This window comes from Arvicanthis niloticus, chromosome 16, assembly GCF_011762505.2.
Source record: "Arvicanthis niloticus isolate mArvNil1 chromosome 16, mArvNil1.pat.X, whole genome shotgun sequence".
Classification (NCBI taxonomy): domain Eukaryota; kingdom Metazoa; phylum Chordata; class Mammalia; order Rodentia; family Muridae; genus Arvicanthis; species Arvicanthis niloticus.
Genome location: NC_047673.1, coordinates 70,522,024 through 70,538,276, shown reverse-complemented (window position 1 = coordinate 70,538,276; position 16,253 = coordinate 70,522,024). Strand labels below are relative to the sequence as shown.

The following is a 16,253-nucleotide window of genomic DNA, read 5'->3' as shown; positions in this document are numbered from 1 at the left end:
TGTAAATAAAGAAAATATCCAATAAAAATAATTTAAAAAATAAAATAGAAAAAAAAAAAAAAAAAGCACACAGGGCTGGTTCAGATTGACATCTCCTACATCCTACCAGTACTCCCCTCAGTTTATAGTGTGTAGACCCACTTCCATGGTACCCGAAGCAACTGCAGACTGACTCTTAAACATTCTACAGTTTGACCTGTATCATTATCTGAATACAGCTTTTAGGGGCTGGAGAGATGGTTCACTCTTAAGAGCACTAGCTTTCTTCCAGAGGACTCGGGTTTGATTTTCAGTACCCACATAGTGGCTTACAACCATCCCCTGGGGATCTGGTGTCTTCTGGAACATGAGGGCACTGTACACACCCAGGCAAAACCTCAATGCACACAGAAAAAATTCAATACCCTTTACAACTTTTAGCTGGTGACTGAGCTCAGTTGGTAGACTCCTTGACTGACATTCAAGAAGCCCCGGGTTTGAGCCCCAGAACCAAATAAAACCAGGCATGGTGGGTACACATCTGTAATTCTAGTTCTGGAGAGGTGGAAGGAGGGGGATCAGAAGTTTAAGACAAAGTCATACTTAGCTATGCATCAAGTTTCAGGCCAGCCTGGGTTACATGAGATACTGTCTCAAAAAAAAAAAAAAGTTTAACTGTATTTAGCATATACTTAAAAATGTTTTATTGGGGATCAGACTCAGGTAATTAGCTTTAAATCCTATCCCATCCAGAGATTGCATTTGCTAACAAAAAAAGGGAAGAAAGAGCTAAAGATGTAACTCAGCTGGCAGAGTGCTTTCTTAGAACAAAGCACTGGGTTTGATCCTGGCACCATACAAAACCCAGTGTGGCCAGGGCCGTGGTGGCACAGGCCTTCAACCACAGCACCTGGGGGGCAGTGGCAGGTGGAGCTCGGATCGCATGGAGAAACCCTGTCTTGAAAAACAAACAGACAAACAAACAAACAAAAATCCCAAGTGTTTCCCAGAATTCGGAAGATGGAGACAGGAGGGTCAGAGAGATGCTTGGCCAGCATGAGACTCTGTGCAGAGGACTATCTAGGAGGTGGTCCACACTGGTTGGATTGACCACCTGAACAGATGACACTATTTTCTGGGCAAGAGGAGAGAGTTCTGGAGAAAAGTGTGGATCTGAGGCCACAGGACAAAGGACATGCTTTTCAGCAAAGTATGAGCTCAGGAGAATCTATAGGTTATGATATTCAAAAGGCTCACACAGCTGGGTTGTGTTGGCACATGCCAGAGTGTGAGGCAGAGGATCATGAGTTCAAAGCCAGACAGAGCTACATAGTGAAATCCTGTCAAAACAAAAATGAAAACAGTGAAAATGAACACAAGATTGGTCACAGGTCAACATAATGAGTACATGGGAGTTAATTGTGCCATTTTATCTACCTTTCTGTATGACAACTTCCATGGGAGTGGGTGAGACTTCCTAATGGTTACAGCTAGCAGAAAAAGGGCTCCAAACCAATGTGTTAGTACGTATGTGGCAGGGCAATGCTTCAGTAAAAGAAACAGGCAAAACTATTTCTAGAGTTTATATTCCTTTTTTTTTTTTTTAGAGTTTATATTCTTACTGGCGAGAAACAGACCATAAACAAACAAATGACAGATTTAAATCAACACCTCAAAGAAAGGGGTGGTAAGTGTTCAGAAACATCTCCAACAAGCAGTTTTTTGTTTTTTTGGTTTTTTTTTTTTGGTGCTTGGTGAACAGACAACAGAGAATGAAGTGATTGACATTCTTTGTTTTTGAATTTTTGATATAGTCTTTCTAGGTAGGCTTAACTGATTTGGAATGCCCTATGGAGAGCAGGCTAGTCTCTACCTCCCAACCGTCCTTCTGGGTCTGATTCTGGACTGCTGGGATTACAGGCAAGCACCTTCACATTTAGCTTCGGCAATTTATCCTATCCTTTCACTTATAAGCAAATCTTAATTAGCAACCAAAATTATTTTATTCTAGGCAAAGATTTTAACCTGATTTTAAGCTTTTGTTCCCCTCTTTCCATTATGATAAACCTCAAATGTAGAGGTGGTAACTGAACTCCCGGATCGGAGAGTCCGGTGGCTGGGTGTGTCGGCATGTGCCTTTAATCCCAGCATTTAGGAAATAGGCAGATCCCTGTGAGTTGGGGACCAGCCTGCTGGTCTACATGTCAGTTCCAGGCTAAACCAAGATCTACACAGGGAGACTCTAGAACAACAAAAGACTAACCTCTGGTGCCCCTTAAGAATCCTTGAAAAGAAATCTCCATTTCCATTAGCTACGGTCTTTTGCCATCCTTAAGGCTCCAAAGCATCCTGTCCCCTGGCCAAGTGCAGCTTCCCTGTGCAAGGCAATGCTTCCAGAGAAAGTCCTTCCAGGGCAGGACTGTTACTGGTGCTGTTCACTGCAACATCCCGTCTTCCCAAACGGTACTGAGCAGAGGCGGCATGCCAAATATATAGGGCAAATTTGGAAACCTCCTGATTACAAAGAGGATAACCAGTCATATTTCCAGAAAGAGCTTGTGAACTATCATCACACAAATAAATACTTCTACTTCCATGTTACAGACGGGCAACTTTAGTCGGTTCAGAGAACCCACAATCTACATGAAGTACTTCACCTGACACAGTCCTTCGATCCCTTACAAATATCTGCTTAAAGCGTTAGAATGTATGGGAAAACCTAGCAAGCATACAAAGAAAGTGCTATCCATGGCACGTTAACGTAACATTTCTTGAAGATATGTCTGATTCAATTGATATGTAACAGCCTTCTTGGATAAATCCAGCAACAAATATTTTAGTTTCCTGAAAACAAAACAAAAACAAGTGAGAGGGAAAAAAATGCTTCTTGGCTCAAATTATAGGAATTCTTCACTGGCAGCTCAGTGGAGGCCTTTTTGCATCTGTGCTTTTAGGATACTATCGCAGATTGCATGTGTTCATCACATCAACACTTAACACTCATTAAATAATAATGAAACAGGAGGCCTGGATTCTTTTTTTTATTTATTTATTTTTTTGTTTCTCTGGGGTCTGTTCCTCACGTCAGTGACCTTGGACAAATCCATTTCTTCTCTCATATCTGATTTCCACAGGTCTGTTTCAGGATGATGCTTATGATAACACTGCTTTGAGAGGTCTTCAGATTACATATAATACAGTCCATCTATGAAATGTATCTCCTTCAGTACCGACGGGATCGTCGTGATTCTTCTACTGAAAGCCTTCACACAAGAGTTGTGGGGCCTGGTCAATACCATCTGGGGATGGTTCAGATGTTTGTGGGTCACTTAATGAGAACTTGAGCTAGGCAGTCGGTTGCCCAAGCTACTGAGCAGTAGGAAAGCGGGAAACAGCAAGCCCTACACCGGCTTTTCCTTATACCTGCCGTTTCAGCCTCCTGTAGCTGACAACATTAGACTATTATGTCACGAGATTTCTACAGCGATCCTCCAACAGTGAAGGGGTGGGGAGGCTCACTCTGCTTATACAGCGATAGCCGTGTTGCACATTGTTTCAGAGGCTTACAAAATACAGCCATCTTGCACCAAGAACCGCGGCCTAGGGAGAGGGTGAGCCCTGACCCTCCGCCCCAGTTGCCACCACCTGCGACGGGTGGCAGGTCTCCGCACTGCCCCGCAGGCTGCATCTGGCTGCCCCGCCTCTCCCGGGCTAGAGTCCGCCACCAACTTGTCCTCGGGCGACTTGGCCCGACCCTCCGGACCGGCTGGCGTTCAGCAGGGAGCGAAGGCGGGAAGAGGCCCGCGGGTCCCCCGCCCCTACCGCGCCGCGCGGTCCGAATGTGGGCGCGGGACCCGGGCTTCTACTTGCCAGCTTCCTGCTCGGGCGCGTTTTCGACTGGGGCGCGGCGGCCGTACGGTCGCGGCCTCCTCCCCGCCCCCACACGGGCCGGGCGCCTCGGGGGCGCGCGCGGGGGCGGTGCCCCTCCCCCGCAGGCCGGGCGCTGGTCCGCAGCCTGCGCCGCCCTCCCCTCCCCCACTCCCCTCTGTGCACCCCAAAGCTGGGCTTGCGGGGCTCACTGTGAGGCCTGCGCGCCCGCGGGAAGGGAGTGCGGGCCGGGGACAGATTAGGGCGGACTGCATCTCAGCGGGGCCCGCGGCCCCTCGGCGTGTCTTTTGTGTTTGTACACACCGCGAGAGGCGGCGGGAGGAATGGGCGGGCGGCGCGCGGGGGAGGAGCGAGCGCGCGCCAACGAACGAGCGCGCGGGGGGAGGGGCGGGGCGGGGCGCGCGGGGGCCCGGGGCGGGACCAAGCCTTCCCTCCATTGTGTGTGATTGGCTGGCGCGCGGCGCGGGGCGGGGCGGCGTGTGTAGGGGAAAGCCTCGGTGTCAGCCATCTTTCAATTGTGTTCGCAGCCTTCGCCGCGCCGCCGCCGCTCTCTAACGCCAGCGCCGCCTCTCGTTTGCCGAGCTCCAGCCGAAGGAGAAGGGGGGTAAGTTTCTCCGTCTGCCCGCTCTCCCGGAGCCGGCCCCGCTCGCCGTCGGCCTCATAGCGGCCCACGGAGGGCACCCACAGTCCCCCGGGCTCGACCCGCAAACTTTTTGGCGCAGAAATGGGAGATGGAGAACGAGTTTGCCTTCCGCGGGCGGCGGCGGCGGCTCCCCCGTCTCTCCGTCTCAGCCCAGCAGTGGCACCGCCGCGACGCCGAGCTTGTCTCCCTCCGGCGCCGCGGGCTCCTCTTTCTTCGGTGAAATCCCTCCCGCTGCCCCTTCCGGGGACCCCAGACCTTTACCATGTCCCGCGCGAGCCTCTTAACTGCCGCCTCCGGGTCCCGGGCCCCAGTTTTTCGGGCGCAAAGGGGGTAAAATCGCCGCCGCTTCCCACCCCAGGCTAACTCGCTTTTTGCTGCCTCCCCACAGTTGTGCCTGAGCTTCACCATCTTGTCTCTTCTCTGGTCACCGACCATATTTTTCCCCCCGTTTCTCTCTTCCCCATTTTAAAATGGAAGGAAAAAAAATTTAAGAACATTTTTTTGCCTTTTTTGGAGAAAAAGAAACTTGATGCATATGAAATGCAGAAAACAAAAAAAGAACTTTTGCATTTTTGGAGAGCGGCACGTGGCAGGAGATGGGGTATTTTCGAACGATTTGCTGTTTGTCTCTGGAAGGGAATCGGATACGTTTTCCAATTGTTTCCATTTTGTGCTAGTCTTGGGGAGCGGAGTCGCTCGCTGCCAGCACGGGATGCGGGGGCCCGAGACGGGCAGGTCGGGTACCCCGAACCTAGGGACCCAGGGGAGGCAGAACCAAAAGTTTATGCGGTGCTGGGTGGGCCGGGCGGCCGGTGTCGAGCGCTAATTAAGCCTGGGTGCGGGGCAGTCGGCTACCATAGCGAAGCCCGGGAGGGGGACGGGCTTTGTGGAATGCTCACTGGCGACGGCTGTTGTTCTTGTCTTTCGAGACGCCTTTTTGTCAACATTAACTATAAAGAAACAAACCTCAAGAATGTTTTTTAGATATTTACAGCAATCCAACTGCCAAGCGCGAGGGGGGCCGCGAACGGGCGGGGGGGGGGGCGCTGAAACCTTTTTTATAATTTTTTTTGGCTCTAATTTGACTCGACCTTTCTGTGTTTGTGGCTTCGTTCATTTGACTTACTTGTGATCGAATGTTTGCAGACGTTTCTAATTTATACTTTAATTAAAGGAATTGGATCAAAAGCGATGGGGGGGATGTCTCTGGTTTTGGCCGTTTATCGCTTGGAATTTGCATTATAGAATATTAATGCTGACAGTTTTCTAGTTTTAAGTCATATTTGTGTAAAAGACGTAATCCGCGCCCTTCCAAACTAATTATATAACAGCGCCCCCCCTCCCCCAAATGATTAATTTCCAGGTCGGGGGGGATTCTGGCAGGAATAATGTGTATGTTTTAGTTGAATACGATGGGGTTTTTTGTTTTGTTTTGTTTTAAACACTGGTAGGTAAATAAGGAGGTGCCATGGCTCGTACAAAGCAGACTGCTCGCAAATCCACCGGTGGTAAAGCACCCAGGAAACAACTGGCTACAAAAGCCGCTCGCAAGAGTGCGCCCTCTACTGGAGGGGTGAAGAAACCTCATCGTTACAGGTATTTATAAAAGGGCGAGGAATAGGACAGCGTCTCAATAGTATGTCCATGTAATTTGACAGGAAGATAGTCATACTTTTTTTTTTACTATGGGGAAAAGATGTTTCTCTTTTTTGAATAATTACTACTGCTTGAAAATATATATGCATATGTTCATTTGTGAATTCAGCTTGATCGTTAACATTTAGATTTGAAGCTGTAATCTGATCTAAAAACCTAAAAAGACATAGTATTCAATTGGTAATAGGACACGTTAACATTTTTGAATAGCCATTCCTCTTACAAGTAAAGTCATATATATGTGTGTGTGTCTATCTATGTATATACACAGAGATACACACAATATTTTTAGGTAGCTCCTCATCTGTGGTAAAGTAATAACTTATGGGTAGGAAGACCAGTAAAGTTCCCATTGGTCATATTTACTTGGTGGGATTTTTTTTTTCCCTCCTTTATTACCTCATTTAATTTTGCTATAACTAGTGTTGTTAAGGACATCAGCCATTAGAGGGCACAAGTTGCCCAAATTTACATAGGCTTTACAGTAAAAAGCTCAGAGAGAAATAAGTCAGAATTAGAGGTGAAATAATTCTATAGGCAATAACTTAAAAAAATCTTTTTTGGCTGGATAGTTGTGGGTTATTTAATAGCAGCACTTAGGCAGGCAGATCTCTGAATTTGAGGCCACCCAGGGCTGTTAGATAGAAACCTTGCCTTGGGGAATAAAAAAAATACATTTTCTTATGGAAAAAAACTGCAAACAAGTTTTCAAATTTAATTATGACTGATGCTAGAATACTGGCAGGTAAAATACACTGAGGTGAATCGTTGAATTACGTAAGCCTTCTAGATGGAGCAAAGGAAAATGGTGCTGACCTCAGGAGAGACCAGGCAGTCTTTGCTGCCACCCTAATAGCTAATGTGTTCCCAAGTTTTGTATATTAAAAGGCAGGGCTCACACAATCCTGGCTTGCCTGGAACTTAGAGTGTAGGTGAGGCTCCTGTCAACGCCTCCTGCCTCTGCATCCTGAGCTCTGGTACAAGCATCAATGCCACAACCAGCTCAGAGTCTTAAATCTTAGTGCAGATTGGTCGAGTTATGTCTGCATGGAAGTGAACATGAATATATGGCTTTGATAAACTGCCTTATGCTTTTTTTATTTTAAAGGTGATCATTTTCTTAACAGGATTGAATATTCAGATCATAAAACTGATCTGTGAAATTTGGTGTTGAATAGTTGAGTAGGTCTTTTTGAAAAATTACTGCATTTTTTTTTTAAAGCTGACCACTTTTCGTATCATAGATTTGGTAACAACTTCTTTAATGTTAACTTTTTAGGCCTGGTACTGTGGCACTCCGTGAAATCAGGCGCTATCAGAAGTCCACTGAACTTCTGATTCGCAAGCTCCCCTTTCAGCGTCTGGTGCGAGAAATTGCTCAGGACTTCAAAACAGATCTGCGCTTCCAGAGTGCAGCTATTGGTGCTTTGCAGGTAAGTGGATGTGTGGGGAAGTTTCTCGTTCTGTTCATGCTGTGTACCAAGAGCAGTTACAGATCTTTCATGTTTTCATGTAACTGTCATTACAAGCCTGTAAGGTCATTGATTTGCTCTTGATGAAATTTAAAGGTTAAATGGTTTAAGGTAGTTGAACAGTGGTGGTGCACACCTATCATCTCAGCCCTCAGGAGGTTCAAGGTCATGCATAAAAACCAAGTCTTAATTGATTCAAAAGCCTAATGCAGTTATTACCATGTAGAATTTTTAACCTTGTATTAAAAGTGATGCTTAAAACTCTGGCTTGGGGGTTGGGGATTTAGCTCAGTGGTAGAGCAAGGCCCTGGGTTCGGTCCTCAGCTCTGGAAAAACAAACAAAACAAAACAAAAAAACAAAAAACAAAAACTCTGGCTTGGTTTATGGATGTTACAAGACTTTATGATGGAGAGCCAGAGGTCCAAACACCTGATGAAGAGCTGCCCTGGTCCTGAAGAAGCAGATTAGGATGCAGTGTAATACTTAGAATAGGCAGTGTTGAAGAACACACAGGAGTGGTGGCTGTGCTAAAACTGCCAGGAAGGAGAGGAACTTGAAGACAGATGTGTGAGGGAGCAAGAACTGGACACTGGAGTGTGCTGAAGAGAACTGAGTCACCAAACAGGAAGCATAGTCTGGATTCCATCTTAGTTCTAGTGTTGGGAACGGTGATCTAGAGTGAGTGTATGTGGAAGCACTAATAAATTATAACAAGATTAAAATTGAGATTAACACACACACAAAAAAAAAAAAACCTTAAAGTTTGGCCATGTAATTACGATTGTATCTCAGATATGAACAGATGGGGCAGCAGGGCTGGCTCAGTGGTTGAGAGCGCTGGCTGCTCTCCCGAGGCCCAGGGTTCAGTTCCAGCAACCACACAGTAGCTCACTGGTTCCAGAGGATCTGACACCTGCACACAGATACATACACATGCAGGCACCATCAGAAACATGAGTAGAAATGTAGGTTACTGGGCAGTACTGCACATCATTGGAGAGTTTTAATTTAAAAACTACTGTTGCTGTGCTTCGCTTTTGCTTTTATATTTGAGAAAGATTTGATAGGTGGATTCTACTCTGATGTATGATTGGTTGAGCTGTTTCTATGGTAGGCTAAACTTCATTTGATTGGTGGATTGAAGAATAAGCATCTATTAAATGAACATGGGTTGAAGTTACTGAAATTTCAACTGTCAGAATTTTATTTTTCTGTTTCAATAGCTGTTTATCAATTCCTTTGAATAAATGTAATTTTAAGATTTCCAAGATGAGCTACTTCTGTTTTCTGATTACTGTTAGTAGGCTGTGCTTAACACATCACTGTGATTGTATGTCCAGCATTTTTTTTTAACCTTACATGAAATAATAAAGCTTTGTTGATTGAAATTACTAAACATTTTGGCTGGAAAACTTATAACATCATTTATGTGTGAGTATCCATTGATACTATTATTTAGTTACATAATTAACCAGTAAGCATGATTTGAGTAAAACATGCACATTTTTAAATGTCCTCTGATTTTTTGAATGGGTGAATTTATTTAGGTTTATGCTCAGAAAGCCAGCCATGTAGTTAAGGGTGACCTTGAACTCTTGACTCTCCATACCCCTGAAGATGGAGTACAGGCAGGCTCCACTGTATCTGCTTTATATGATGATTGGGATTAAGTCCAGAGCCATGTGCATATTGAGCAAGCTTTCCTCCTTTCCCTCCAAGACAGGGTTTCTCTGTAGCTCCTGGCTGTCCTGGACCTCCCTCTGTAGACCAGGCTGGCTTTAACTCACCTGCTCCTGCCTCCTAGGTGCTAGGATTAAAGGTGTTCTGCCTGGCTAGGCAATCCCTCTTAACCAGCTACAGCCATATCTCTGAAAAGAGCAGCCTTGCTTTGGAGTGGCAGGTGTTTTTAATCCAGCACACGGGGAGGTACAGTGGGTCTCTTTGATTGATCTCCAAGCTAGCCAGGCCTACATATACATAGTGAGATCCTTTTGCAAAAACTAAAAAAAAAAAAAAAACCAACAGTGACCTTCCTTCCTTACAGGTCTTTTCTTGTATTTGTGAGAATGCAGGTTAGTTGTAAGGTCACAGTTCCGTGAATGTTAGAGGTGCTGCCTACTAGTTAGTCCTGCCCTTGCCTGTGTGGTCAAGGCCCTGGGTTTAGTCCCTTGTACCGGAGATGAAGTTGGATTCTAAACAGTGTTTTTTAATCTGCCATGATGACTCAAAACTTTTATAATTTCAGCACATGTGAGCCTGAGGCAAGGGTGCTGATGTAAGTTCACCCAGCCTGGGCTACACAGTAAGGACTCTTAAAAACAAGGTAATCTATTTATGGCTTTAGAATTACATAATTTAAATTGCACATGATAGGGTATGCTAGTCTGTAGTGCCAACATTCACATGAGCAGTGTGGCAGGGGGGTTAATAGTCAGCACAGTGTGCACTATGCATACAGCTGGTTCAAGATTAACCTGGAATGCATATTGGGATCCTGGCTTTACCAGACAGACTGGTATGGTAGTGCTTCATGCCTTTAATCCCAGCATTTGGACTGCAGGAGCAGGCTAATCTCTTGAGTTTTCAGCCAGTATAATTTCAGGATAGCCAAGGGTGGGGTACACAGGGTGTGAAAAAAGATTATAGGAACTGGAGAGATGTCTCATTGGTTAAAAGCCTGCTCTTCCTGCTTTAATTCCTGTCAGGCAGCTCCCAACGGCATGCAACTCTAGATCTGTCATCCCACTGGGGATGCATGAGTGCATGGATGTGGTACACATGTAGACACACACGATGTAGAGAGAATCTTGTGTACTGTGTAGAAGCATCACCTGTCAATAAAACTGATGGCCAATTAGCTGAGGCAGGATTAAAAGGTGTGACATCTGGGGGGGGGGGGAGAATTCTAGGAAAAGTAAGGTGGTAAGAATTGTCCAAACTGAGGAAGTCAGGTGAATGGAACTGAGGAAGGGTGGCCAGCCATGTGGCAGACATAGACTATAATAAACATGTTATATAAGTTGCCAGCTTGGGGGGGCGGGGGCGGGAAGCCAAAGCTTATGGCCTAGGCATTTATTCATAAATAATTAAGTTCCAGAGCCTTATTCTGGGAACAAAGAGGCTGAGTAGAAAAGCTGGTGGTTAAAACATGCATTATAAGTTAATCTTTTTAAAGTGCATAGTTTAAATTTTATAATTTGCTTGTCACCCACCTATATACTACTGAGGTCTTTTTCTTAAACTTTAATATAGACAATAAGTTATAACTTAGACACAACAACAGTAAAGGAGGTGGGACAGTTAAAACAATAAATTTTTGTTATGTAGTTCTAAATAGAGCTTGAATCCGAGGCCTCCTCCCCCTGGGTAAGCAATCTACACAAAATACTCTGAACTATTTCCCCAGCTTGCCTTTTTTTTTTTTTTTGGGTTTCGTGTCTTTCCTTCCTTCCTTTCTCTTTTTTTTTTTTTTTTTTTCCTTTTTTTTTTTTGTTTTGGTTTATTTTTTTTTTTTTTTGAGACAGGGTCTTTCTGTGTAGTCTGCCTAAACTCAAGAGATTTGCCTTTGCCTCTTGGCACGGGTGAGACAGACATCACCATGCTGGGCAGCTCTTGCCCTCTAGCTTCCTGGAGTAGCTGGCTTGGATTGCTGACCTGTGCCACCAGTCCTGGCACAGTGTCCTATTATATTAGTAAGTTCAACATTTTATGGGATGTTTGTTGGGTGTGAAGGTTCATACCTAGGACCAAGGAGGTTGTGGTAGGAATATCGCTGACCATCCTGGGCTAATGTAAAACCAGCGTCAAAACAAAATTTCTTTTAGCATTTTCCATTGACTATGTTCAGACAGACCATGGTTGGCAGTAAAAGGAAACCACCGTAGGTTGAGAGTTGTGGAGATGACTTTACAACCAAAGGAAAAGAAATATAAAAATAAACATAGTTCAAAGAGGTAGGGACCTTAGGAATGATAGGAAAATGACCAATGTAAATATCAGGAAAATGACCGACCTAAATATCAGGGAGCTTGAACTAAAATGTTTTTAGGTTAAGGATGAAAGGTTTTGAGACAGTCCAGCCATAAATGTACTCAAATGTTATAAAGTCTAGTTATAAGATGCTTTTTCTTTTACCATTTCAAAATTACATTTTTCATTTTTTTCTTTTCTTTTTTGTCTGTCTTTTTTGTTTTTTGTATTTTGAGACAGGGTTTCTCTGTGTAGCCCTGGCTGACCTGGAACTCACTCTGTAGACCAGGCTGGCCTCTAACTCAGAAATCCACCTGCCTCTGCCTCCCAAGTGCTGGGATTAAAGTGCACCACCACTGCTGGTCAAAATTACATTTTTGAGTTATCAATTAAACTATTTAGAGACAGGATTTTATTGTGTTGATCCAAGCTGGCCTTGAACTCAGATTCCATGCTTCTGTCTTCTGAGTGCTAGAATTAAAAACATTCTCTACCATGCTGTGCTCTCTTTACAACTGTAATGTTAAAGAGACACAGGAACATTTGCTGATAGAACTGGGAATATATGTGTGCTGTGATCTGGCCCGTAATCTTCCAGAGAGCACAAATCTTAGAAGCAAATGGTCTCAGATACGTGAGACTTGCTGATTTCCTGGAAGTTTGTGCTGCATTTCACAGAAGCATCTGTTCTAGGTTTGCATAATTCAAATGCTGAGTTAAACAAAATGATTTCTTACTGAGGAACTTCCGTAAATGCTGAGAGCAGGCTACTCACCATACATTGTACCTAGCACACTTTTGTTATTATTTACAATTGTGTGTAGATTGTGCACACCCTCCACTATGTGAGTTTCCAAGAATCAAATTGAGGTTGTCAGGATTGATAACAAATACCTACTGAGCCATCTCACCAGCTTGCTTTCTATCTAGACTTCTTAACCCACTTATAGACTCAGAAGTGAGTAGTAAATCATGAGAATAGTTAAGATATGAGTGAAGAACGGCTTAGGTGGAAGTTGTGGGGACCTGGAGTTTTGCAATGCAAAAAAAAAAAAAAAAAAACACATCTATTTGTAACACAGCATTACATGGGATGAGAGCTCTCTTGCCAAGTTAACTGACAATAACAAGTTATTATTATAACTTGTTAACTGGATATTAAAAAGCTGGCTGGATAGTAGGGCCAGAGTAAATGCCCAGGAACTGGAGTTTAACTTCACTCATTGTGAAGACCGTAGGAGTAGTGCTGCTTATTGTGGAAGAATGGTGAGAGTCACAGGTGTAAAGACATACAGGAATAGTAAATTTTGGATGAGACAGATTTTTATAGTGAGGTAATAAGGATTCCTTAAAGGAGAAGATAGGGGCTGGAGAAATAGCTTGAGTAAGTGCTTCTCATGCAAACATGAAGGCTTTTAAAGTCCTCATACAAGCATGAGGACCTAGGTTCAGATGCTCAGTACACACAAAAAGAGGGACACAGTATCTGTCATCCCAGCCCCAGGGATAGGCAGATCCTTGGAACTTGATGTCTGTCCAGAGAGGCCATGTCTCAAAAATAATATTGTAGTGAGCAGTTGACAAACATACCCAGCACTCTGTTTTAGTGATGTCTGAAACCTTTTCTGTTTGTGTATATTTATGTTAGGTCCTATTCTTTACACCTCCTTTGTTGGGTTTGGGTTTTGTTTTGTTTCCCATAATTTGTTTATGGGAAGCATTGGTGAAAGGCACTATCTTTACATTGTACGTCCAACTCCTACTCAGGGAACCCTAGAAACAGCTTTAAAAAGGAAGCCATTTAGTGTGTGATGGTCAGGAGTTGGCTCTCTGCTTCCATCACGTGGATCCCAGGGAACAAGTGATGCCAGCATTTGTGAGTTTTAGGCAGAAAGGGCTCCTTAAGTACAGGGAGGACTAGCTTGGTCCATGTGAGTTTACATAGCAAGTCTCAACTGTCTCAAAACCACCAAAAGAAACACTAGGTGTTTTAACCTAAGTGACTGTAAAGTGTGGAGGTCCTTCTTTGTCCTCTTCACATGACATGACAGGTGTCCATGGGTGGTTCATGCAGCTGGCAAGTTTGGGTGGTGGGATGAATGAGAAAATAATACCCTGAAGAATCTTACAGTGAAACGAGGTGGTGGCGGGAACCAGCATTTGATAAGAGTGCAGCAAATGGAGAATCTGGAAGTAAGCACAGGAAGCCAGTCTCTGTCCTTGGAATTCTTAAGTACCCTGATAGAACTGAGGGGAAAGTGGACAGGGACGGTCAGCGGATCATGTCAGACCTTTTGCAGCTGCCATGGCATCGGCTATGGAAGAGATCCGGGGCTGTCATAGTGATCACTTCCACTTATAAGGATGAGAATGTTAGAATTGGTTTCTTTGAGGTGTTTGTTTACTATAGAGCACGTTAACATTTCGGAAAATTGAAGCGTCTTGATGCTTTGTGTGAACTTAAGCATTTTGACAGGTTTTTGTGTGAGCATTTGATAAATTTTTAAAAAGGGTTTTACTATGTAAGTATTTTAACTGTTAGAAACAATACCATTAAGTAATTTCTCTTTTTTATTGTTGCAGGAGGCAAGTGAGGCCTATCTGGTTGGCCTTTTTGAAGATACCAACCTGTGTGCTATCCATGCCAAACGTGTAACAATTATGCCAAAAGATATCCAGCTAGCTCGCCGCATACGCGGAGAGCGTGCTTAAGAGTCCACTATGAGGGGAAACATTTCATTCTCAAAAAAAAAAAATTTTTTTTTCCTCTTCTTCCTGTTATCAGTAGTTCTGAATGTTAGATATTTTTTCCATGGGGTCAAAGGTACCTAAGTCTATGATTGCGAGTGGAAACATAGGGGACAGAATCAGGTATTGGCAGTTTCTCCACGTTCATTTGTGTGTGAATTTTTAATATAAATGCAAGATGTAAAGCATTAATGCAAGCAAAATGTTTCAGTGAACACATTTCAACAGTTCAACTTTATAACAATTATAAATAAACCTGTTAAAATTTTCTGGACAATGCCAGCATTTGGATTTTTTTAAAATAAGTAAATTTCTTATTGACGGCAACTAAATGGTGTTTGTAGCATTTTTATCATACAGTAGATTCCATCCATCACTATACTTTTCTAACTGAGTTGTCCTACATGCAAGTACATGTTTTTAATGTTGTCTGTCTTCTGTGCTGTTCCTGTAAGTTTGCTATTAAAATACATTAAACGATACCTGCTTTTTTGTCTTTATTATTAACCTTACAGATAAAAGTTTAATATCCAGTGATTTGACAAAAACTCTTAAGGCATAGGAGAAGGAAGGTTGGTGTGGAAAGGAACAAGCTTGATGGCTTTAAGTTTGGTAGATCTTAAGTCTGAATAGATAGTTTTTTAAAACCTAAATCTAATCAAATCTTAAAAGAACGAGTACAAATCAGGTGTGCACTATATTTATATGAAATTAGACATTTAATGGTAAAAATGTAAGTCTAAAGAAACAGTGTTTGCTATTTTAAAATGTTACATATTAACTGGTTATTCAAGCACTAATAATTGATTCTTTAGTTTATTAACATTAGAATGTTTAATGTAAAATACATGGTGATGTACAATAATGACATGAAGTTAGTTGTAACATTGTCTGAAGGACATGAAATGTTAGCTGGGCAGGGAAATGACTGGACTCAACAAGAGCCATTTGGCAGTCTCGGTTATTTTTTAGAAACTCAATTATAGGTGCTTATTAAAATTTGCTGGGGCCGGGCAGTGGTGGTGCACGCCTTTAATCCCAGCACTTGGGAGGCGGAGGCAGGTGGATTTCTGAGTTTGAGGCCAGCCTGGTCTACAGAGTGAGTTCCAGGACAGCCAGGGCTATACGGAGAAAACCCCCCCAAAAAAAAAAAAAAAAAAAATTGCTGGGGCCAGGTATGGCAGTGCATGCCTTCTAATCCCAGCATTTGGGAGCTAGAAGTAGTAGATCTCTTGAGTTCCAGGCCACATAGCTATAGCAAAAAACTCAATTGGGGCTTGTAGCTCATTAAAGAACTTGACCACTGTAGAAGAATCCTTCATTTCAATCCCCAGCAATGCCCACACGGGTAGATCTTCCTAGTAATCCCAACACAGGGCAATCAGGATATGGGTGTAGGAGAATCAGAAGTTTGAAGTAATCCTTAGCTACATGGATTCAAGGCCAGTTTGGGTTACATGAGTTTTGTTAATCTCTGGCAAATTTTGACTGCTGGTGTATTTTTTGTCTTAAATACAGATGTGCTATATGTAGCGGTGGCTGACCCTCAAATAGCAGTATGCTATAGGCAAGACTTTATATTATATTTCCTTTTTTTGTGTGTGTGTTTTTTGTTTTTTGGGTTGTTTTGTTTTTGTTTGTTTTTGGTTTTTTTTTTTTTTTTTTTTTTTTTTTTTTTTTTTTTTTTTTTTTTTTTTTTTTTGGTTTTTCGAGACAGGGTTTCTCTGTGTAGCCCTGGCTGTCCTGGAACTCACTCTGTAGACCAGGCTGGCCTCGAACTCAGAAATCCACCTGCCCCTGCCTCCCAAGTGCTGGGATTAAAGGCGTGTGCCACCACCGCCCGGCTGTTTTCTTTCCTTATAAAATACCTTTGGGGTGTTTAGCACTGCTCATTGTT

At 43.3% G+C, this 16,253-nt stretch overlaps 1 protein-coding gene across 1 annotated transcript; it reads left to right on the top strand.

Annotated features, from left to right (window-relative positions):
* The first annotated feature begins 4,305 nt into the window (after window positions 1–4,305).
* On the top strand, window positions 4,306–14,838 carry H3-3a (H3.3 histone A). The gene is made up of 4 exons (XM_034520005.1): window positions 4,306–4,471; window positions 5,962–6,106; window positions 7,446–7,599; window positions 14,192–14,838. Exons 2-4 carry the CDS (start codon window positions 5,979–5,981, stop codon window positions 14,318–14,320), a joined length of 411 nt encoding a protein of 136 aa, XP_034375896.1. The 5' UTR covers window positions 4,306–4,471; window positions 5,962–5,978; the 3' UTR covers window positions 14,321–14,838.
* Window positions 14,839–16,253: the final 1,415 nt, after the last annotated feature.

Bases quoted from the DNA above. Each gene is read 5' to 3' on its own strand.
- H3-3a (XM_034520005.1), top strand. From the start codon at position 5,979: ATGGCTCGTACAAAGCAGACTGCTCGCAAATCCACCGGTGGTAAAGCA. The intron at 6,107-7,445 runs GTATTTATAAAA...TTAACTTTTTAG, and splicing joins AAGAAACCTCATCGTTACAG to GCCTGGTACTGTGGCACTCC. The intron at 7,600-14,191 runs GTAAGTGGATGT...TTATTGTTGCAG, and splicing joins CAGCTATTGGTGCTTTGCAG to GAGGCAAGTGAGGCCTATCT.